Source organism: Podarcis melisellensis (genome assembly GCF_964234715.1).
Source record: "Podarcis melisellensis genome assembly, chromosome: 14".
NCBI classification, from domain to species: Eukaryota; Metazoa; Chordata; class Lepidosauria; order Squamata; family Lacertidae; genus Podarcis; species Podarcis melisellensis.
In genome coordinates, this window is record NC_138546.1 from 47,311,434 (window position 1) to 47,333,678 (window position 22,245).

The 22,245-nt window shown below is 47.9% G+C and overlaps 1 protein-coding gene across 1 annotated transcript in view; it reads right to left on the minus strand.

The window, feature by feature from the left end:
* Positions 1–9,415: 9,415 nt before the first annotated feature.
* ALDH1A2 (aldehyde dehydrogenase 1 family member A2) overlaps positions 9,416–22,245 on the minus strand; it is a 71,070-nt gene continuing 58,240 nt past the window's right edge. The window contains exons 9-14 of the mRNA XM_081887720.1: positions 18,207–18,309; positions 16,082–16,266; positions 15,326–15,490; positions 14,773–14,930; positions 14,573–14,647; positions 9,416–13,800 (exon numbers count right to left, since the gene is read on the minus strand). Of these exons, the coding sequence (XP_081743846.1) occupies positions 13,728–13,800; positions 14,573–14,647; positions 14,773–14,930; positions 15,326–15,490; positions 16,082–16,266; positions 18,207–18,309 (759 nt within the window). The 3' untranslated portion in view covers positions 9,416–13,727. The remainder of the gene's footprint in view (positions 13,801–14,572; positions 14,648–14,772; positions 14,931–15,325; positions 15,491–16,081; positions 16,267–18,206; positions 18,310–22,245) is intronic.

Here is a 22,245-nt window from a genome sequence, read left to right on the forward strand (position 1 = left end):
AGAGGTGCTTTCTAATCGCTCTTCATCTTGGGAAGAAACACATTAACATGGTGATATGCCTCTTTCTTCTATTGCACAATTTAATTTCTTTTTTTAAAAAAAATATACATCCTGCCAAGGGGTGAGGGGAATTCTCCTCCAACACCTGCTCTTCAGCGTTACTCTCTCACGTTGACACTAAGCTCCAGGGCGGGGATTTGCACCACCACTCAAATGCTTAATTAGTTGTCTATGAACTTTTGCCTTAATTAGTTGTCATCACAAAGTTCAGGCTTCTCAGACCTTGCACTGCAACATGAACCAGGGATTCAAGTTTGTGAGTTTACAGGTAACCAGAGTCAACATTTTGGACTGTATCCAACGAAGGGCTGAAAGTGCTTGTGCTCCTGCAATGTACAGTGGCGTAGCGTGGGGGGTGCAGGGTGGGCTGGCCACACCGGGCGCAAACATCTGGGGGTTAGGGTTAGGGGGCGCAAATCTACGGGTTAGGGGGCGCAAATCCACGGGTTAGGGGGTGCAAATTACTTGCCTTGCCCCGGGTGCTGACAACCCACACCACGCCACTGGCAATGTAGGCAACCCAATTTTTCAGATTCCCAACAACCCTGCTTCAAGCTTTCTGCAAATATTCTGTGCTGTACTAGATTGTCTCCCAAATCTCAGGGTCAGATTTTGGGAGGGTCCATGGAGCAAGAGAACCAGTGAAAATTGGATGCTGTGACTTGTGCAAGAGTAAAATCTTTCCACTAGTGCAGTTGTTCTTGGTCAAAGCTTTAAAGCAACACAACATTTACAAACTGTTCAGAGTCCCACCAAAATTATAAAAATAATAATGGTGGCTTTTCTGAGCACCTGCCTATCCAAAGCAGCTGACAATCAAGAACTACGATAGATGGAAAGACCTACTACAGTCATACCTCTTGTTACGTTCGGTTCAGGTTACGTCTTTTCAGGTTGTGCCCCGTGGCGACCTGCAAGTACCAGAAAGGGTTACTTCTGGGTTTCGCTGCTCGCACATGCGCAAACGCACAAAATGACATCACACGCATGCACAGAAGTGGCGAATCGCGACCCGCGCGTGTGCAGATGCGGGTTGCTTCCCTTTCAGGTTGCGAACGGGACTCCGGAATGGATCCCGTTCGCAACCAGAGGTACCACTGTAATGCAAAAAAAGTGCAAAACTTTAAACTACAGAAAACAGGAACACCGACTGCACCTTAAAAAAAAAAGCCAGAAACACAACAGCAAATCCATAATTCTCCCACCAGCAAACTAATAGACATCCTACCTAGAAGATCAATAGAAAAAGAGAGGGGTCTTCTACAGGGCCTTCCAAAAAGCCAGCAGTGTAAAAATTTGATGCCAGTCCAGTGGAAAGGAATTCCATACATGGGGGGGCCATCATAGAGATTTTTTGCAATGCCGTCATAAAGGAGGACAGATTACAGATTGGAAACTGGGAATGACAAAGAGGTGGGGGAGGGGGGCTATGGCTAGCTAGGGAGTTCATGGCAGAGGTTATAGCTGGACTGGAGACTCCTTGGTTCATGGAGCAGCCCAAGAACCCCTCTGGAATGTTTGAGAACAAACCAGTCCTGATGCGGAGACGCATGTGATGTCAAGACCTTGTGTGGTCCTTCAGCCGAGTTCAGACACACAGCTCTGTTATCATGGGGAAGGCGAAGCGGCCCCCTGGAGGGGTGTATTTTGGGTGCCATTGAAGGTTGCAGAGAGGGAGAGGGAGCTGGACCACTCTGAGCGACAAAGAGCGCGATCTGGCGGGATGGTCTGCTGCACATCCTCCTGGTGGAAATGAGGCTTGTGCAGGAGAACCTCCCTGTGGCTTATGTCCAACATGAAGCTGTGAAGGCTGGGCAGATGCATTTCACTGTTCCATCTCAGGCATCAAAATGTTTTAGGCCAGCCCTGCCCACCTGGTCTGTGCCCGTTTTGCCGAGGGACACGGCGCAGTGTGCTGTGTGGGGCTGTTTCCGTCCGGTGTGAATGTTATTCCTGCTGGACTCAGCTTGAATCCCCACGCCACTCTTTTAACTTCTCGCTCTCCCATGCAAGGTAGTCAAGAAGATTTATGGCACTGCCTTCCATGAGAGATATTTTTTTCCTTAAAAGAGGCATTTCCCTGCAATGCACATCTATTCATCTTCTAGCTATAACTGGCCGCCTCTTGATAACCATTGCTTAACCCATGAGGGGAGTCTCCAGGGATGGATTTGTGTCTGTCGAATTAGACCAAATGTTTCAATAAAGCTCATGTAGACTTTATGCGTGCAACATGCTATAAAATAAAACCCAAGAAGACCCGTCCAAAGAGGAGGACATCAGAAGAGCCCAGCAACCTCCCCCTCCTTCTCACAATGGCCACCCGATGCCCCCAGGAAGCCAACAAGCAGCAGGGCATCCAGGAGGCTTCTCCTGCTGTTGCCCCCCAGAAAATAGTATTCAGGGGTACACAGCCTCTGGACATGGAGGTTCCATGTAGCCATCATGGCTAATAGGCTTTGATAGACCCATCTGTTGTGGATTTATCACTCCTCCACAACATAAGATTCACGCCAGTTAACAGCAGTCGGGGGGGGGGGAGGTGGTAAGGGATAAGGGCAGGGAGTAAATGTGACCTGGGACATAATATAGCTGATGATCGCTTTGTTTTGCATCAGTTCAATACTTAAAGGAAGACCATTTATTCTGGACTGAGTAGGAAGACAATCTGCTTTGATCCAGAGTGGTGAACGTGTGGCTCTCCAGATGTTTCTGAGCTCCACCTCTCTTCATCCCACATCGCTGGCCTTCCTGGCTGGGGCTGATGAGAGTTTGAATCCAATGACACCTACAGCGCACTGGGTTTGCCAGCCCTAATTTGAATGGCTTGATCTCAACCGATTCAAACTTTATTTGATAGGGCAAGGGTGGATCTTAATTGGCTAGGATGAGCATTGAGGATGTACTTCTGCTTGGATCCATCCTCTTCGTCATTTGATGACCAGGGCAGCTTGCTTAAGAGAAACAGGATCAGGCCCAAGCAGCCCAGTATCACCATTCAGACAGAGGTCAGTCAGCTGCCTGGTGGAAAAGCAAGAGCCTTTCTGACTACTGCTGTTGCTGACCCCAGCAACTGAAACTTAGAGGTAGACTGCGGCTGAGCATAGCAGCTCCATTCAGCCTCCCCTTCTGTCACAGAGTGACAGCTTTTGCTAATTAATCTGTAAGTCATTTTACAATTTCAGCATCTCCAAAAAGGTGCTGCCTTGACACTTCCGTAATGCGCAAATGTACTTAACGGGGAGGAAATGATTCACCCGCTGAAATGTTTAACCAGGCTTAATAAAAATGGGAGGTCCCGTGTTATCAAACACAAGCTTAAAAAAGAAGGAGGGGATTCTGGCATCTCTTGTGACACTCGCCCCGCCCCCGATGTGGCCTTCCAGGACAGCCTTCCCCAACTTGGCGCCCTTCAGATGTTGTTGGTCTACAACTCCCAAGTTCCCTGGCCATGGACCCTGCTGCCTTCTGCAAGGAATGAGTCTGACAGTCTCCACATTGCATCTATCCACCCCTGTTCTAGAGAGCAGCAAGCAACCTCTGCCCTCTCCACCTCCCCCCCCCCAAAACAACACTTTAAAATCCTGTGTTGTTTTGAAGTCGGGGTGGGGTGCGCACGCCCTTCCTGTTGACGGGTGCTTCTGCCTCAGGAACACGGCCTGCTCTCCAAGAAACTCTCCCATGGCCAGCCAAGGCCGCCAGAGGGGCGTCCGCCTGTCCGATGGGAGGGATCCAGCAGCCGAGCCCTTGCACAATGTGCTGCTGCCAAGTGAGATCACACACAGGCCATTAGCACATCAAATGCCGCAGGGCTGGCAGGGGAGCCTGGGAAAGGCTGGCCCGGAGCGGCATGGGTCCCCCGTCCTGGGTCGGGATCGGCTTACAGTTTTCGCTGGGCGATTGGACAGAGTCAAAGCTCTGCAAGTTTGCAGTCAAGCCTTTGAAGCGGATAATGTTTGGATAACGTTTCCTTTGGCCATTTATCTATGTTGCCGTCGCTGAGCAGGAACTGCAAGCCATGTCTAAGCCAGACAGCCTTTCAAAGGTATCGAGGTGCTCCAAGGAAATATCTCCAAGCCTGGGCTCAACCTGGATCCAATCCTGCATGCACTGTGCTGCACTGAGGGGAGAGGAATGGTCTTCTCGGCTTCTCTTTGGTGACCAGCGCTTGCTGGACTAAGGGGGCTTGTCACAACTCAAACATGGTGGCCTGGCAAGAATCCAGGGCCGGCTCTACCATTCTACCAAGGAGACAGTTGCTTCAGGCTGCAGGTGCTGGGGCTGGCCCTGAGGGCAGAGGAGGTGTGCTGCAGGAGGAGGGTGGAATCTGGATTCCGCTGCCACTCCCGTTGTATGTGGTGGAACAAGGGGGCTCCATTTTGTCCTTGGCCTCAAGCAGCAAAATACTGGTGGGTGCAGCCCTGCAAGAAACAGGGCAGTGTGGTGGATTCCCCCTCTGCTACTTCCATATTTGATCATTTGTTCTTGGGCTGGTGGGGGGTGTGGCACATACGTCCTAGTGAAAGTGCAGTAAAAAGGTAAAGGGACCCCTGACCATTAGGTCCAGTCGTGACAGACTCTGGGGTTGCGGCGCTCATCTCGCTTTATTGGCCGAGGGAGCCGGCGTACAGCTTCCGGGTCATGTGGCCAGCATGACTAAACCACTTCTGGCGAACCAGAGCAGTACACGGCAACACCGTTTACCTTCCCGCCGGAGCGGTACCTATTTATCTACTTGCACTTTGACGTGCTTTCAAACTGCTAGGTTGGCAGGAGCTGGGACTGAGCAACGGGAGCTCACCTTGTCGTGGGGATTCGAACCGCCAACCTTCTGATCGGCAAGTCCTAGGCTCTGGGGTTTGTACTCCTTAGCCTAGTGGGAGATGCTTCCTTCTGAGCAGGGGTGCTCTGAGCAGGTTTAGGCTCTGGACCTCATGGTCCTCTTCCAATGGCTTGCTTCCAAATGTGGCATATCAGCCCTGCTGCGCTTGGGGACCCTCCTGCTCCTGAATGGGGCCCTGGACCTCTTCTCCAAAGAGCAGTCCTGAAAGTGGAACCACTCATGGGGTAGCTGTGCTGATGACCTCTAGAATCTAGGTCCTCTAAGATTCTAGTGTGAGGGAGATCTGTGTCTACCAGATCTTGCTGGATTCCCAACACCCACCCTCTCTGACTGCTGGGGCTGCTGGCAGTTGGAGTCCAGCAACAACATGCAGGGGGAGGGGAGGGGAGGTCCCCCACTTTGCTTTCAAGCCACTGTCAAGTCAGCGAACCAAAAGGTGCCTTTGCCTGCCACAAAGGACCAAGAGGCAGCTGGGACAACACTATTGATGGAGGGGGCATAGGCCTGCCAGACCCAGAGAGGCCTCTTCTACACCTTGGGCTGATTTCATGCAGGTGACAAAGGGGGAGGGGGAGAGAGACAAAGGCCTCCCCCACTGCATCTGGTCCCCAGCAGATTACCCATGGGGAAATGCGTCCTCCCGGGTGCAGGGCTGGATTAGGTTCAATGAGGCCCTTAGGTCCTGAAGGTAATGAGGACCCTTATATGTCCAGCTGTCCTTTGTCAACAACAAATTGTCACTGTTTTTTGGTGTTGAATATATGCTATAAGGTAATTTATGGACCTAATAGGTATCTAAAGCCATTTGATAATAAATAATAGTAATAGTAAATTTTATTTATACCTCGCTCTCCCCGGCCAGAGCTGGGCTCAGGGCAGCTAACACCAATAAAATCACAGTTAAAACATAATAGGGGGGAAGGGGGGGGAGGAAAAGAAAAGGAAAATTTAAAATACAGGTTAAAATGCAATTTAAAATACAGCCTCATTTTAAAGTAGCTGATAACAAAATATGTATTTTATCAAAGTAATTGTTGGACTGAAATACAATTAAGATGAAATATATTAATGGTGATTTTTTGGGGGGAGGGGAGGGCAAGCGAGTGGGGTCCTAAGCTATTAATTGTTTAGCTTATACGTAAATCCGGCACTGCCCAGCGCTCCCTTGCCACTTCAGCCTGCTCCTTCCAACCTCAGATGCCAGGGATGGGGGGAAAGTGATGCCATCTGCAGGCACAGCAGGTTTTCCGCTGCCAAGCGGTGCCCCTCTCCCCAACACAGCAACAATAAGACAAAAGCAGCACTGGGAGTGGAGGGGGGCACAGACCCTTTAATTCTCAACCCAAGCAAGCCTGCCAGACACCCTTTTCCTTGAAAGCCCACAAGGTGCTCCCAGGGATGCTGGCAGTAGCAGGGACAGCTGCTTTCGGTGCTGACACTGCACAGCAAGGGTGGCGTCAAGGCGCCCACGGACAAGAACCTCCCTGGACCTCTTCCTCCCCATGGCCCCCTGCTCTGCTAGTTTGTCCATCTGTGCCTCCCTCACTCAGCCAACAGTGGGGTAGGAGGAGAAGCCAGAGAAGCAGCTGCCCTGGCCTCACCTGCTTGCCCAGTTGGATTTCTGCCTGGCAAGCGATCAGCTGGCAGCCATGAGGGAGTGTGTGCGGCAGGGAGGAAGGAGGCCCATAGAGAGGGTCTTGTTCCGAACAAAACCAGGAGCTGTCACTCCCTTGTCGAGGAAAGTTCTCCCCATTGTGGAGGGTCCTGCGGTGTCTCTCTTTGTTACTGACCGGCACAAGATTTTTGTATTAAGAGATATACAGTGGTACCTCGGGTTAAGTACTTAATTCGTTCCGGAGGTCTGTTCATAACCTGAAATTGTTCGTAACCTGAAGCACCACTTTAGCTAATGGGGCCTCCTACTGCCACCGCACCTCCGGAGCACGATTTCTTTTCTCATCCTGAAGCAAAGTTCTTAACCTGAAGCACTATTTCTGGCTTAGCGGAGTCTGTAACCTGAAGCGTCCGTAACCCGAGGTACCACTGTACTATAAAATGTTATGTAGGGAGATATTTCTAAGATATAAGGTAAGGAATAGGAATAGAGTTATAAGCACATGTTTTGAAATGCAAAGCTATGCAAACACTGTTATTGAAAACAAACACTATAAGAACTTGGTAATAGTCAGCATTTCCTATTATAAGCAATATTAGTTTATTTGAACCATGTCTCATAGCTGGCCAATCTATCAAGTCTGTGATAAAACCAGCCAGAGATCAGAGTGTCTCTTGGGCGGCAGCTGAAAGCCCAGAGTTGGAGGAGGTCTCCTGAGGTATTGAGAGCCCACAGCTCAGAACCCAGGAAGGCCAACAGGAACCCGGGTGGCGTTGTGAGACGCCTTTAACAAGCAAAAGGTAATTGGCAATTTGAAATAAAGGACCCTCTTGCTCCTAACTGGTGGGGTTGGGCAGGAGGAGGGATGGCAGGTCCAGAGGATCCAGACCTGTCTGCTGGGCCCCTCTCTGTCGCCACTTCTCCTTCCAAGAGGGAGAGGCTGTCCTCTCTGCCACCAGCGCTGCTCTTGTTTTGAAACAGGCTGGCCAGTGACCAGCTATGATAAAATGTGGGTGGGATGGGGTTTAAAAACACACACAGCACATCTTGAACGCTCTCTCATGGGTGTTTGGCTCTCTCAGCTGCCTTCCTAGGTGGGACGCCAACAAATGGCCAGGGCTTTGTGTTCAAAGTGTCCGCTTTGGGAAGACTAATCACGCCTCAGGCTTCGCAACGTGCCTTTCAAACGCTCCAGGGGCCTTGGCTGCCCTCTCACCCCCCATATGAGAAGAGCAATCCCTGTAGACTGGTGTCCAACTCCCCCCCCAAAAAACCCCACCCCATCACCCCCTTTTATTTCAGCCAATCAAAGAAAAACTTCAGCCACAACACCACCACCCTCCGTCAACTTGGTGGCCTCCCAATCAACAGAGGAGGGCAGGTAAGACCAGAATGCTTTTCAGTCATAAGAACATGAGCCTTTCAGTCGGATTAGCCCCAAGGGGACCCATCTAGTCCAAAGTCCCGTTCCTGCAATGCCCTACCAGATGCCTGTCATTATAGGAAGTCTGCAAGCAGGACCGCTCTCCTCACTCCTGATACCTAGAAGCTGATGTGCAGAGGCCCACTGCCATGGATTCTGGAGTTAGCACATACAGCGATCGTAATTAGCCTTCTCCTCCCTGAATGTGCCCAAGAGATACAAGACATGGACAGCAGCCCAGTAAGTTGCGGAGATGAAATTCCACAGTCAGAGGCAGAACGAAGGTGGTGTGTCGAGGAGAGTGGGCAGGATTGTTTGTGTCAGGTGCTTCACTTTATGAAGCCCTTCCTAGCAATGGAAATGGGGGAGAATTGCATTCTCCCAACTACAAATAAGGGGTAGGAATAGGCAAGAGCCACATAAGGGGACTGCACCCTCGAGGGGAGACTCAAATAAACACTCCCCACCACTTTTTTTTCTTTTGCTTTGCTGTTTCTCCGGGAAAACCCGAAATTTACTGCTAAATCAGAGCAGATGGCTGTTCGGGGTTTTTTCCAGAGATTGCTGTTTGTTCTGATTCAGTGGTAAATAGCGGGGTTTTTGCTGGGAAAAACAAAACAAAAAAGCTGTTAGACATGGATCTGGAAATGTGGAGCAAAGATGGATGAGCCCTATGCCACATCTGTGACATTGTGGCCTTAGAAGCTGATCGGCCGGCTGTCGGCTTGGAAAACCAAGCCCAGGACTTGAAGTCCATGGCCACTTTTCTGGGAAGCAGCTGCCAGTTGATTTTAAGGAGTCCTTCCGGCAAGCACGCTTAGAATCTGTGGCTCAAAAGAGCTGGCGGGTGTCTCTTCTGCAAGCGATCTGGGTGTTAACTTCATCGTATCTGTGTGACTCATCTAGAGAGGAAATAAAAATCATCACTTCTTAAAACTTTATCCAGGACTCCCTCCAAGAAGCAAGAGTTTGCCTGAGCACCCTGCAGAGGCCGATGATTTCAGACTTTCGCTGATAGCTAAACTTTATGGCCACAGTGGGTGAGGATGAACTTTGCCTCTGACCTGGATCCACAATTCAGAGTTTTCTTTTTAAAAAGAAAGAAATGCAGCTGAAATAATATTCAAGGGGGGGGGGAATCAGACTTGCTTCTCCCACTCTCTATTCATTTTGCAAAGGAAAATAAAGCTACTGGGGCGAAGGCCTTGCCTCTGTGCAGAGCAGAGTCCCACCAATGAGAGGGGATGGCCGAGTTTCACCTCGGAAGCCCTTTAAGGGAAACTTAATAGTAAAGACTTCAATAACCTGTTTTCATTTGTCGGCTCTAATCATACACAGGATTAAAACTGATAACAGGAAACTTCGAAGACTGTAGGGGGTTGCCCTTGAGCAGCGCATGATGTATCTGGCAAATGAAAAGACAAATTTCACTGACTCATGTGCGTTGAGGATGGTGGGAAAAATGGCAACATCAGTTGTTACCTGAATTTATTTGAAATAACACACAAACAATAGACAAGACACATATAATACAGAGGAGTACAGAGTATAAATGCTTATTGCTAGCACGACTTTCTTCCAAAGGCATGTAACAGAAAAAGAAATGGAAATTATCCCTTCACAATGAATATTGGAGATAATAAGAAAACTAATTTCTTAAAGCATATTTCTTTCAAGAAAGAAAACAAAACTCTGACATAACCCTACAATAGGAGTATATGACATTCATGTTGCACAGCTCTGGTATAGCTTGCAATTGCATCTCCACGTTCGGAAAAGAACAGCTTGAATTATGCATCTAGCAAAAAATATATATCTATATTTGGAGACAAACAAGGATGGCATAAATATCAAACATGGGGGGCAAGATGCAGAGAGTGCTGGGCTGGAAGGGAGGGGAGAGGGGAGCTGGAGAGAGCCTGAAGGGGGTGGCAGAGAGGGAGACAGAGAGCCCCACCATTCCAGGGGGAAGTTCTCCTGGGCAAGCCCATCTGACACGAGTGTGCATTGCGCAAGAGCACATTTGTGCAACTCATACTTGTGCCACTGGAGCTTGTGCAGGGGAACTTTCTGGCAGAGGGTGCTCCATGTGATGTAGTGGGAAGAGGAGCCTTATGCATTAAATCAATCAGGTTCTAGGCAGCTTTGGGCCAGCCAATGAAGTACTTTGCTTGATCTGGATCCTTGTGTGGAGCAAGAGGCTGCCTTGGTCTGCTTTTCCGCCAAGCTCTCACCCCTTCTCACGACAACTTTCCAATGGCTAGGTTCCTTATTAACTAACTCTCAACCCTTCAGCTTAGGAGGGATGAACCTTTTCAGTGTCCAGAGTTTCTGTCTGAGTTTTTGACACAGAGTGATTCATTTTGGGAGATCCATTTTTTGTAAAGATGCTGTAGCAAACATGGACAGCTGAGTACACACAGCTGTCTTTCAAAAGTCCAGAAAAAAACCTCAGTCGACCAGTCAAAAATGCATCTTCTGCACTGGTGTTTCAACCGCCTCTGAATACCACCCTTGGGGACGTTCTGTGCTTTGGCCCAATTCCTGGTAAATTGTGTCCAAAAACTGCTGATATTTCTGTCTCATGATTGGCCACTATATTTCACATTTGTTCTATGTCTCATCCAGGCATGATTTTGTCAGATGTGGGATGTTCCCACGGGGATAACATGCAAACGAATGTCTTTGAATTTGTTTTCTCCTTTATAAAGAACACGAGGCCTCCATCTTTCATCTGGAACAAAGGACTCCTGCCTTTGAAATCACCCCTGGCTGAATGAGGGTGTAAATCAGGAGACACCATTCCATGGGCTTTAGGTCTTTCCCTGGTGCCCATGAAGTCTCTGAATTCCCCACTTTCTGGAAAGGGTGGTTAACTTCTTCTCCATTGAAAAGTACATAGAGGTGAAGGAGGAAGATGGAAGAGTGACACTCTTTCTCACTTCTTGTTTCAGCTCTATGTGCTTTTCAAGGTTCACATTAACTCAGCTAGACCAGAAGGGGTGACAATCACATCACTCACTGAAAAATCCAGATGTGCCCAGAGTTCTAAATAGTTTTGCATCCGCTAGTGTAAATTAGAGCTACGTGTTTAAACCACACAATGAACCGGGATCCACCTTGATGTATCAGTAGAGTGCTGGGTTTGAATTAGAGAAAACTGCATCCAAATCTCCATTACACCATAGAGCTTACTGAGTGACCTTGGGCAACTCACTGTTTCTCACCCTAACCTACCTCACAGGGTTATTGTGAGGTTCACACAGAGAGGGGAAACAAAATAAAATAATTCCTTTCAGTAGCACTTTGGAGACCAACTAAGTTTGTTATTGGTATGAGCTTTCGTGTGCATGCACACTTCTTCAGATATGCTGAAACAGAAGTCACCAGACCCTTATATATTGTGAGAGAGTGGGGAGGGGTATTACTCAGAAGGGTGGTGGGAATGGGTGATTGGCTGATAGGTGTGGTAAACCTGTTGACGACTGTTAACGACTGCAATTGGTCTTACAGGAAAAAGCAAAGGGTGAGATGGCTAAAAATAGCTTTATCATGTATAATGAGTTACAAATCCAATGTCTCTATTCAGACCAGGTCTCTCCATGGTTTTAAGTTTGGTGATAAGTTGCAGTTCAGCAACAGAGAGGGGAGTGAGTTAATGAGTGGAGCCAACATTGCTGTCTGCCTCTTGGTTTAGCCCTTGTTCTGCAGTTGGCAGCCAGAAGCACAAACAGATGAACTGAGTGGAACCATTAGAAAAAGTGGTAAAGTGATGATGTTGTGGGCCTCTGTATGTGGATCCGGCCTCCTTGAGGGAAACCACGCTGTTGCAGCGCCCACACCCTTGGCTGGTGCCATTGATGCTCACCTGGCAGCATCACCCAGCAGTCCCCTTCTGCATGCATTTATATCCTTATGCAACAGGAGCAATGATGGTTTTGGGGAATAAAAAACAAGTAGATTTCTCATTCAAGTAGCACTGAGAGGCTGTGGCTGCAAAGGTGGTGACAATCAAAACAGGGGCAGACTTCAGTCATCTTTCGTAATAGGGCACCCTGTGGGAGGCCAAAATTTGGCACTCCCAAATGGATCTTCTCAATTTTGTGCCCCCTTGGCCCTAAATCTATTGCTTCTCAAAGGCCGGCCACAAACTGCTGAATACCATTATGGAAGGAGCAGCAGCAGAGCATGTCCTTCCTTCACAAGAGGAAGGCTGGCAAGTGTACTTGGAATTAGTATGGTTAAGAGTAGCCATGACAAAACTAGGGATTGCCTTCTCCTTACTCAGCTTTTCTTTTGGGCAAGTTGGTCTTTAATAATAATAATAAAAAATAAAAAATAAAAAAATTGTAATTTCTCAAGTCAGACCACTGTTCTGCAGAACCACAGCCAAAGGATCATTTTTATTTTTATTTTTTGCAAGGCTTCAGTCAAGAGTGAAAGTCACAGAAAGCCCAGGTCACTTGCCACTGTTCCACCTTCCTATGTGAAATGAGGACCTGCCTGCAAAGAAGCCAGAAAAAGGCAGACAAACTGCAGAGGGAGGTTCCTCCTTGCTCCAGGGGCCAAATCAGCAACAGCCATTTTGGATGCAATGGGGCTCCTTTCCCCACACATTAACATATCATATGGTGTGATGTGACCATGTTTGTCTCCCAGCTGCTGCCACTGATTTGGGGGTGCCAAGCAAAGCATGATGAAGAGGGGCAAAAATGATGCAGAACATGGCTGGCAGCAGCCCCTTGTCATTAAAGCCATTCAGCGCTGCTCTGAATGGAGGGAGTTGCGAGGTTGCAGTTAACCTGCCAATTTGAACATCAAAAGCTCAAATTCTGCTCAGGATTTGGAACTGCCCCCCAGGGATGCAATGGGCTCATTCCCATTTGCCCACAGCTCCATTTGTGCAGATTGTGCCATGGGGTTCCAGGCATGCTCTTCCTCCTCACGTTCGCTGCCCGTCATCAGCTGCAACACTGATGGTAGAAACCCAGCTTGCAGCTGAAGAGGGTCAAGTTCCAGGAATCTGCTCCCTCATAACTCCACCTGGGAGCAGGTGGCTGAAGTGGCCCCTTTCCTCTCACCCAGCTCCTGCCTTTCTGTCTAGAAGAGCATGTGTCAACCCAACCAGCCTTTTTTTTGGGGGGGGGGAAGGTGGTGGTTATACTGCAAGTCCGCATTACGTCAAATCCAAAAGGGAAATGAAGACACACCTGCAGCTACAGAGAGAATCCAAAACTCCATCATCGTTTTCTCTGTTGGAGCACTGTGTTTTTGCAAGTTTCCCTGAAATGAGGAGGAATACAAACTCACTTCAGGAGAAAAGGATTATGCTTTCAAGAACGTACATTACAATCGCCAGTTAAGTTGCCCACCTCCAGCCTTGAGGCTTATATTTCTGGTAAGTGGCTGCTTGCTGAGTTTTGGGTCCCCCAATGAATCCAGTTGCAGCGCCAACGTCATACAAGAATGGAGCAAATCAAGGACATGATAGTTGGGAAGGTCAGTTTAAAAAAGGTTTTCTTTTCAGGAACACGATAGCGTGTGTTTACTTGCAATTTGTATAATGGGAACATTTCTGAATGTTTTCTAACTGTACTATATTAAACGAGTGGTTTGTGGCCAACAGTGGGGTGAAAACCCATCCAGCTTAATGGCAAGCCTGGTTGCAATGCTATTTAAAAAAGAAATCTGTGTCGTTGTTTTTTTAAAAATTCCTGAGTGCTAGTCCCCATAAAAGGAATACAGAGGGTCACTTGATGTACTGCAGTGATCAGCACATTGTCTTCTTATGAGTTCTTCTGAGGAACCTTTATCGTCACAGTCTTCACTTCGGAATATTCTCGCAGTCCACACTCTCCCCTAGAAAACAAATTAAATGCGCAAGATTTGTGACTAAACACTATTCCTCTCTACAAGTACCACACAGAGATGCTTATCAGAGTCTGGGTGATGCACCAACAAACAGGGATGGCCAGCCCTCCCACACGATAAGGTAAGGAGGCAGATCCTGGGTGTCACTAAAGGAGGGAGAGTAAAAGACAAGAGATTTGACCTGAGAAATCCCTGTGTGTGATCCCCGTTGAAATGAACGGGAGAGGCAAGTGTAGAGCATCATAAGCCTCCATTCACTTCAGTGGTGCTTGTAGAGGAGAATATCCCTCTGCTCAACAAAGGCAATGCAGACCCAGTGCCCTCCATCCCCTGCTCTCCCCCACCCCTATTCCCCTCTAGGGGTACTGGCAGTGGTTTCCTCGGAGGAAGAATATAGGCAGTTCATTAAGCTTTTGCTTGGGGAGAAAAAGAACTGCCTCCACCACTGCTACAACCCTATTTCCACGGGACTATAATAAAGTGGTTCAAGGTCAAACACTGAACATAACAATCTCCCTGCCCCCCATATACTTTTGCCAAATTGAGGGCCATTTTGGTTGAGCTCTATCAGGCATTAAAATGCCCAGGGTCAGGTGCTGAAAGGTCAATGTGGATCCAGACTAAGGGCTTGTTTGCATGACTGCTTCCTGCACATCCACTCCCACAGCATCACCTGGAGAGCCACCATTTTCCCCTTTCTGATGGAGGCACCCCTAGGACAGGAATGAGCCCCAAAGCCCACATTGGAAGTGTTGCTTACATCTCTCTCCCATTGCCAGACATTTTGAATCCTCCAAAAGGACTCTGGGCATTTAAGGCGTTGTAACAATTTATCCTGTCAGAGGAAGAAAGAAAACACCTTGATGACAAAGTCTCCATGTTATCCCTCACCCCAGAAACAGACACCCCATTTCCCAGAGCAGGCACCCCCTGCCCCCAGCCCTCCTCCCTCCTCCTCACCAGACAGTTCCTGCTTGCATTGCGGAGGAAACGGTCAAGGCCTTGTTGATGTCATTGGTGAAGACGGCAGCAACCAGTCCAAAGTCTGAATTGTTGGCTCTTTCAATAACTTCATCCATGGTTTTAAACCGCAGGATTTCTTGAACAGGCCCAAAGATCTGCAACAGAAATGGAGTGGGCATTTGGGGTAAATTAAAATGGCAGGCAGTCATTGTGGACGGGAGTCAAGTATGGATCTTGTTCAGATACGTTCAGAAATGTTTGGCTCTTGTTCAGAAAAATTTGGATCTTGTTTAGAAATGGCACCACACCACCACCCACTGAGATGCCTTCCTGGGAATCCAGCAAAGAGAATGGTAAGCTGGCACAGCTGGGTCAAGCAAACAAAGGGTGCTTCTGAGCTGTTGGGTCTCTTGACCAGTGCTCATCCTGGCTGACCGCTGGTGCCCTGCCAGGGGGAAACTTCAGTAGCCCCTGTGAATAGGGTTTTATCCTGGCAAAATCCTACAAGGTCTTTGACCTGTGGGGGAAAGAGGATGAGAGGAACCAATACCTCTTCCTTGGCAATGCGCATATCATCCGTTACATTGGAGAAGACAGTGGGTTCAATGAAGAATCCCTTCCTTCCCATTCCTTTGCCTCCACATTCCAGCCTTGCGCCTTCAGCAATGCCACTCTGAATCAGTTCCAGGATCTTATTGTATTGTTTCTTATCAATCTTTAAAAAGAAAAAGAAGGAGAAGGAAGGAAAGAGAAGATGAGCATAAGCAGGGCCCTGCAGAAACTGGGAGCACCCAATACAAGACCATCTTTTCCAGCGTCCTTTTTTCAACAAGATGCGCCTGGAATCACAGGATCATTGGCTGTGGACATAGATTGATCTGCAAAGCACAAACCGTCTTTATCAATTCCTCCTCTTCATTTCTTTGCCGTGACTGCCTGGCACCTGGAGATCTGCTCTCTTGGAAAACTACACACTAAAGTTTACATGCATTGCATAGCTGTTATAGTGTTTTTGCCTGATCTCTTCCTCCCTCCCTCTAGTTTCTAGAGTAGTTTAACAATCAATCCCTCTTCACAAGGAACTCTGGGAATTGTAGCTCTTCAATGGGAACAAGGGCCTCTTAAGAACTCTCAGCACCCTTAACAAATGACAGCTTCCAGAATTCTTTGGGTGAAGCCATGAGTGTTTAAAGTGGGATCGTAGCCCTTTAAATGTATGGTGCTAATGTGGCCAGTGGTTTTCTAGGACTTGGAATGCACCGTAGAAATGCATTTAGTATCTGGGCCCTGGATACCTCCCCTTTACCTGTGGTCCTTGTTCTGTGGTGGGGTCAAAAGGACTCCCCACCACCCTCCTCTTGGCACGCTCAACGCTCCTTCGAACAAACTCCTCGTAGATGGGCTCCTCCACGTAGATCCGGGAGCCGGCGGTGCAGCACTGGCCTTGGTTGAAAAAGACCCCTTGATGTGCCTGCTCCACTGCGTAATCCACTGCGAAAGCAAAAGAGCCACATGCTGAGGGACCGTTCCCCACATCTGTGGCTCCTGAGCCCACGTCACACACATCACTCCAAATAATGCTGCTCAACTTCAAAGCAACAGAACAAAACTCCATTGCTGGGGTGGTGGGCAGACGTTTGAAAAGATCAAAACATCCACACACATGTTATTTGTGTATGCTGCCGTTACTGCAGATGATTCATTCTGTTTTACGTAGGGATTCCTGTAAGAGCAGGGCAGAGATCAAAAAGGTTCTGAGGGCCGTAAGAAAGAACCCACGGCGCTCTGCAGGAGGTCCTGGATGTTAGTTACGACAACAACGGATTAATTAATATTTTGGCCTGCGTAATTCAGACTGTGTCAGATCATAAAACCGCTGGCAGACAACTCAGAACTCAGCCTGTTGTTGAAATGAAAACCCAGTAACTGAGAACCGGCAGCTTTTATCCAAATATCATAAGAATGTAAAGACAGTCTGCTGGATCATTCCAGAGGTCCATCTTTTCCAGCATCCTCTTCTCACAGTGGCCAAACTGATGCCTAGAGGAAGGACCTGTGAGCACAACAGCAGCACTCTCCCCATTTCTGATTCCCAGCATCTAGCACTTAGAAGCATTACTGCCCCTGACTGGGGAGGTAGAGCACAGATAAACACTGGGCGGGGGGAGTATTATTTTTGTTTGTTACTATCTGATCTAATTTTGTATTTTAATATTGTAAACTACCGTGTGATCCAAGGATTTAATCTAATAAAGTTAATAACCCAGCCAGATGGGCGGGGTAAAGGTAAAGGTAAAGGGACCCCTGACCATTAGGTCCAGTCGTTGCCAACTCTGGGGTTGCGGCGCTCATCTCGCTTTATTGGCCGAGGGAGCCGGCGTGCAGCTTCCGGGTCATGTGGCCAGCATGACTAAGCCGCTTCTGGCAAACCAGAGCAGCGCACAGGAACGCCGTTTACCTTCCCGCTGGAGCGGTACCTATTTACGTACTTGCACTTTGACGTGCTTTCGAACTGCTAGGTGGGCAGGAGCAGGGACCGAGCAACAGAAGCTCACCCTGTTGCGGGGATTCAAACCGCCAACCTTCTGATAGGCAAGTCCTAGGCTCTGTGGTTTAACCCACAGCACCACCCGTGTCCTTGATGGGCGGGGTATAAATAATAAAACTACTACTATTATTCTTATTCTTATTCTTATTATTAAAAATAAAGTTAATAAACAAACAAAATAGCCATCATAGCTAGTTGCTATTGATAGCCATCTTCTCCCCAAATTCTAATCCGCCCTTAAAGCCATCCGGGTTGATGGCTATCCTTCTCTCTTGTAGGAATGAGTTCCACAGTTTAACTATGCGCTGTGTGAAGAACTGTTTATCTGTCCTGGATTTCCCAGTATTCAGCTTAGTTGGATGTCCTCAAGTGCCGTCATTATGAGAGAGGGAGAAAATCTTTCCTCTGGACTCTTTATTTGTGCCGCTGCAGTGCTTGAGATCTGAACCCCCTCCATGCAGACTGAAGGTGTGGATATGTGAATAAATCATATTTCTTAAAGCTATGGCAGTCTTCTATTTTCCAAAGGAGCATAGATCTTGGGTGAATGCCTGGAACCCCCTGCAGTCTCACTACCACTCAGCAAAGAGTGGCGATGGTGCCCAACTTTTACAACAATATATACACTTTTTGGGGGGGGGGTGTTCCCTGATATAATGCATTTTTTAAAGTAGTATACACTTTCCCTGACATATACATTTCTGTACATCTTAATTGGTTGGAGGACTGCATCACAAAACTCAGAGAAGTGTTGATTTTGAAGGACATCAGTGTTTTGGTTTGTGAGCTGTTTCAGAAAGTGAGAGTTATTTACATTACATTATTTTACATTATTTGCATCAAAATGTGAACCTTACAAAATCCCTCCCTCGTCCTTACTTACAGTCGGCATCTGCAAAGATAATATTGGGGCTCTTCCCCCCAAGTTCCAGCGTCACCCTCTTTAAGTTACTCCTCCCAGCCGCTTCTTGGATCAACTTGCCAACCTGAGAAGATGAAGGAGAAAAGGCTTGAGAGACGGGCTCAGAGCAACAGGCATCTCAAGGCACTAGTGGATGGAATGTCAGGGGCTGGCTGGAGACTGAGGAGAGGCGGGGAGCTCCAACCAGACAGTGGTGTAGCGTGGGGGGTGCAGGGGGGGCCGGCCACACCGGGCGCAACATCTGGGGGTTAGGGTTAGGTTAGGGTTAGGGGGCGCAAATCCACGGGTTAGGGGGCGCAAATAACTTGCCTTGCCCCGGGTGCTGACAACCCACGCTACGCCACTGCAGCCAGAGAACCCCCCAGGGAAGCCTCAGAACAGGAAGGCTCCAGGCCAGGGGGATGCTGGTGGGACACAGAAGAGAGGAGGGGGGAAATGGCTGAATCCTGGACAAGCAACAGTTCTGAGTGAGAGAGACGAAGAAGAGTGAAATATACTCAGAGTCGAGAGTGGATTTCATGCTCTTTATTCCGCTCATAGTGGTGAGGAGGAATAGAAGTTCCCCCAGAATGTCTGCTTTATATACATTATTTACACAAAGGGCCCCATGTGATTGGCTAATTCCGGGATTCACCTGTAGACCAATCAGGTTGCGGATTCACTTCCACCTGGAGCTGGATTGGGTGGCTCCTGTGGACCAATCAGACTGCTGCATTCTGGACCCTATTGTTCTAGGACAAATCAGACTGCTGCATTCTGAATCCAATTGTTCTAGGACCAATCAGACTGCTGCCTTGTGGATCCTATTCAACTCAGTACATAACAAAGAGGAAGAAAACACTGCAGACATAGGACAGACAGTTGGAGGTGGGGGCTGAGACTGCAACAGATTCATAGGAGCTTGGTGGTCCTACTGTATTGAGCTTCCCTCTTATCTCCAAGGTCTCGGAGACTTTTGCATGTGGCAGAACAATGGGCCCAGAGGTTTGAAGGTGCCCCTCCCTGGTGGACTGCAGGGAAAACAGCCAGATGGAGAGGAGGCTTAGGGGGAAGTGGGAGGCCCAGATTGCCAGTTCTGGCTACTGCTTCACCGGGGCCAGTCTCACCTTAGGTTTTTCTGTTTGTATTCTGTTTCCTTGAATAAAGAATCACCTTTACTGCTAGTCTCTGAGTCTCTGGGCTGACCTGCAGCTGAACCAGCCCTGACACGAGATGCAGGTGAAGATGCATAATTATGCTGACATAAGAAACAAAACATTTTGATTCCCAGAAGCAATGGGCAGATAAGAGTGGAGGCAGACATATCAACAACGGGTCTAAGGAGGGACTGAAGTCATCTTGGTCTCTTTGCTCCATACAAGTCCACAAAGATTCCCTGCCTGCCCACACAGTCTAGACACCGGTTAGTCTTTTGACTGTGCAGTCCATGCGGGGAGATGGGCGTACTGCAAGCAGTCAGAACCAGTGCTCTGTGGTCTCCAATTTTTACTCAAATGTAGGACTGTGGCTTATCCACACTTACCTTTTGCCCCACTCTTTCCAGGAATGAAAGTGCTTAAAACTGTGCTTAAAACTCTAGGTAGGAGCATTTTGTTTTGATTTGCCCATGAGTTTTCCCCACAAAAACCTGCTCTTTAGTGCTCAATCAGAGCAAATGTCAATTTGAGTTTCCGGCAGTGGGTTTTCATGAGGAAAACTCCAGAGCAAAAGAAAAGGGTGCTCAGACATTGAGCTGTTAAGTGTGGGCCATGCCTAGAAAAAAGCAGGGGAAAGTTAAGAGTGGATAAACCCTGAGACATTTTGACTCTGAGGCAGACATTTTGTATGGCAGCCAGCTGCCACACAATAATGGCAGGCAGCAAAAAGCCTCAGCAAAACTAAGCAGAGCTTGCAAGAGCCCTGTGCACCTATGCAACTTCTGCTGCATTGCACTGGAGCCTTTCTGCCTGTTATCCGCTCAGACATCCTTAATCATACACAAACCTGAGGTAACCCCAACAACCTTGGCTGTAGGCTCAGCTGGGCATATAATGGAAGTCAAGAGTGCCAGCTTGGCCCTGCGACCATGGGTGCCTGGGGCCGTGGTGGCCCTAGTGCCAAATTTTGTGGGTGCCCGGCCCCTTCATGGGGAATTTTGTGGGTGCTTGGGCACTCAAGGCCCCAGGGAGCCAGCACCTATGATGGAGGTTAATATTGTTAACAACACACACAGAAGTGGGTGGTAGCATGACAGAGCATTAATGAGCCTTTTCTAAGGGATCAGGTGGCATCTGCCAGCATATCAAAAAAGGCATTCCACTACAAGCCAATGCTCATGGATAGATGACGGACAATGCTCGTGGATAGATGACAGACCTGCTTTGTTGCTGCCCACACCCTTGAACATGTTCAGATTTTTGCCAAAAGCACACGTGCAAAATCAACAAGAGTGGACAACAGAGCTGAACATATGAAGTGCCTGCTGGGTCAAGCCATTGGCCAATCTAGTCCAGCATCCTGTTCTCACAGTGGCCAACCAGTTGCCTACAGTCAGGCCATGAGCAGGACTTGAACACAGCAGCCCTCTCCCCTCCTGTGATATGAAATGGTCATGCTTACCAACAATTGTTTCTTCTTTCCCATCATCACTTGACAATGGGAAATGTGGTAAAAATGACAGCATAAGATTGGAGCAAATGCAAAGCAGAGGCAATCTAGCCAAACAGTGCAGCTGGGAGGACAGAGAACTGACTCCATTCAGATGCTTTTGGCCTGAGACATCCTGATGGTTGGATGCAACATATCCCAAGAACACCAAATCATTGTGGGATATTTACAATGCAGTCAAACCAACAATGCATGTTTGCTGACGCTCACAGAGTTTTCCAGTAAGTTTGCTAGAGAGAGCTGTATGAGAGACACTCCCACTATGCCCAGCCAGAAGTAGGGCAAAGCCATATATAATCTCCTTACCAGGCTGGGCAATTCGTCTTTGCTTTCTGCTCTTTTGCCTCTCTTTACTTTTACTCTTTATCTCATCACCAAGTTATAAATGTGAAGAACAATCTTCCATGTCTGACCTCCAATGACCAGACTCCATCTTAAGCTAGACTTCAGCATGCCTATGTAACAGAATTACCATTTTAAGCCTGCCTGAACCAAGCTGCTGTATCTGTTACTCCTCAACAAGTATTCTGAGTGAGCAAATGCTTTTTACCTTTTACAAGACTGTTTATGTGATTGTTGTTTTAAGGGAGAGAAAAGGATAATCAATCCAGTCTGCCTTAAAGCATACTGGTTACCTAAACTAAAAGGCTAAAACTGGCCAATCTAAGCTTCCCTTTTAAGTTGCAAAAAGATGCACTCTGCTAAAACGTGAGGAAGGAAGGATAACATCTAATAAATACATCCTCTCCAAGCATCTATACACATCCCTACAATCATCACAGTGGCAAACACCAAGCAATAAATCAAAGAACTAGCAATCTATTGCCCCTTCAGTCTGCAACCTCATCCTGCCAACTGTTTCTATTTTTATTTATAAAATACCTCAGTTTCTTTCCCAGCCTTTCAAAACCACTAAACGCTCAAAGTGACACACAACAAAATCTAAACACTGTGTATCTGAAGAAGTGTGCATGCACACGAAAGCTCATACCAAGAACTAACTTAGTTGGTCTTTAAGGTGCTACTGGAAAGAATTTTTTTTGTTTTGACTATGGCAGACCAACACGGCTACCTATCTGTAACAACAAAATCTAAAACAGTCACATTTTCAGATCACAGCTAAAAACTCAATGAATGAAAAGCCGTGCAGCAAAACAATCCAGAGATGCTGCAAAGCCAACAAGAGGAAGCCCCAAACACCTTCGCAAAGCGGGAGATTTCCACCTGTCCAGGAAGGGAGTTAGATGAATAGGGAGGCCACTTTGTTTTCCCAGGGAAGGAGCTCCTCAGAGCGGCTGCCACAGTAAATTGAGGGTGGGGATCTGATATCACCTGAATTATGGGACTACGTAAC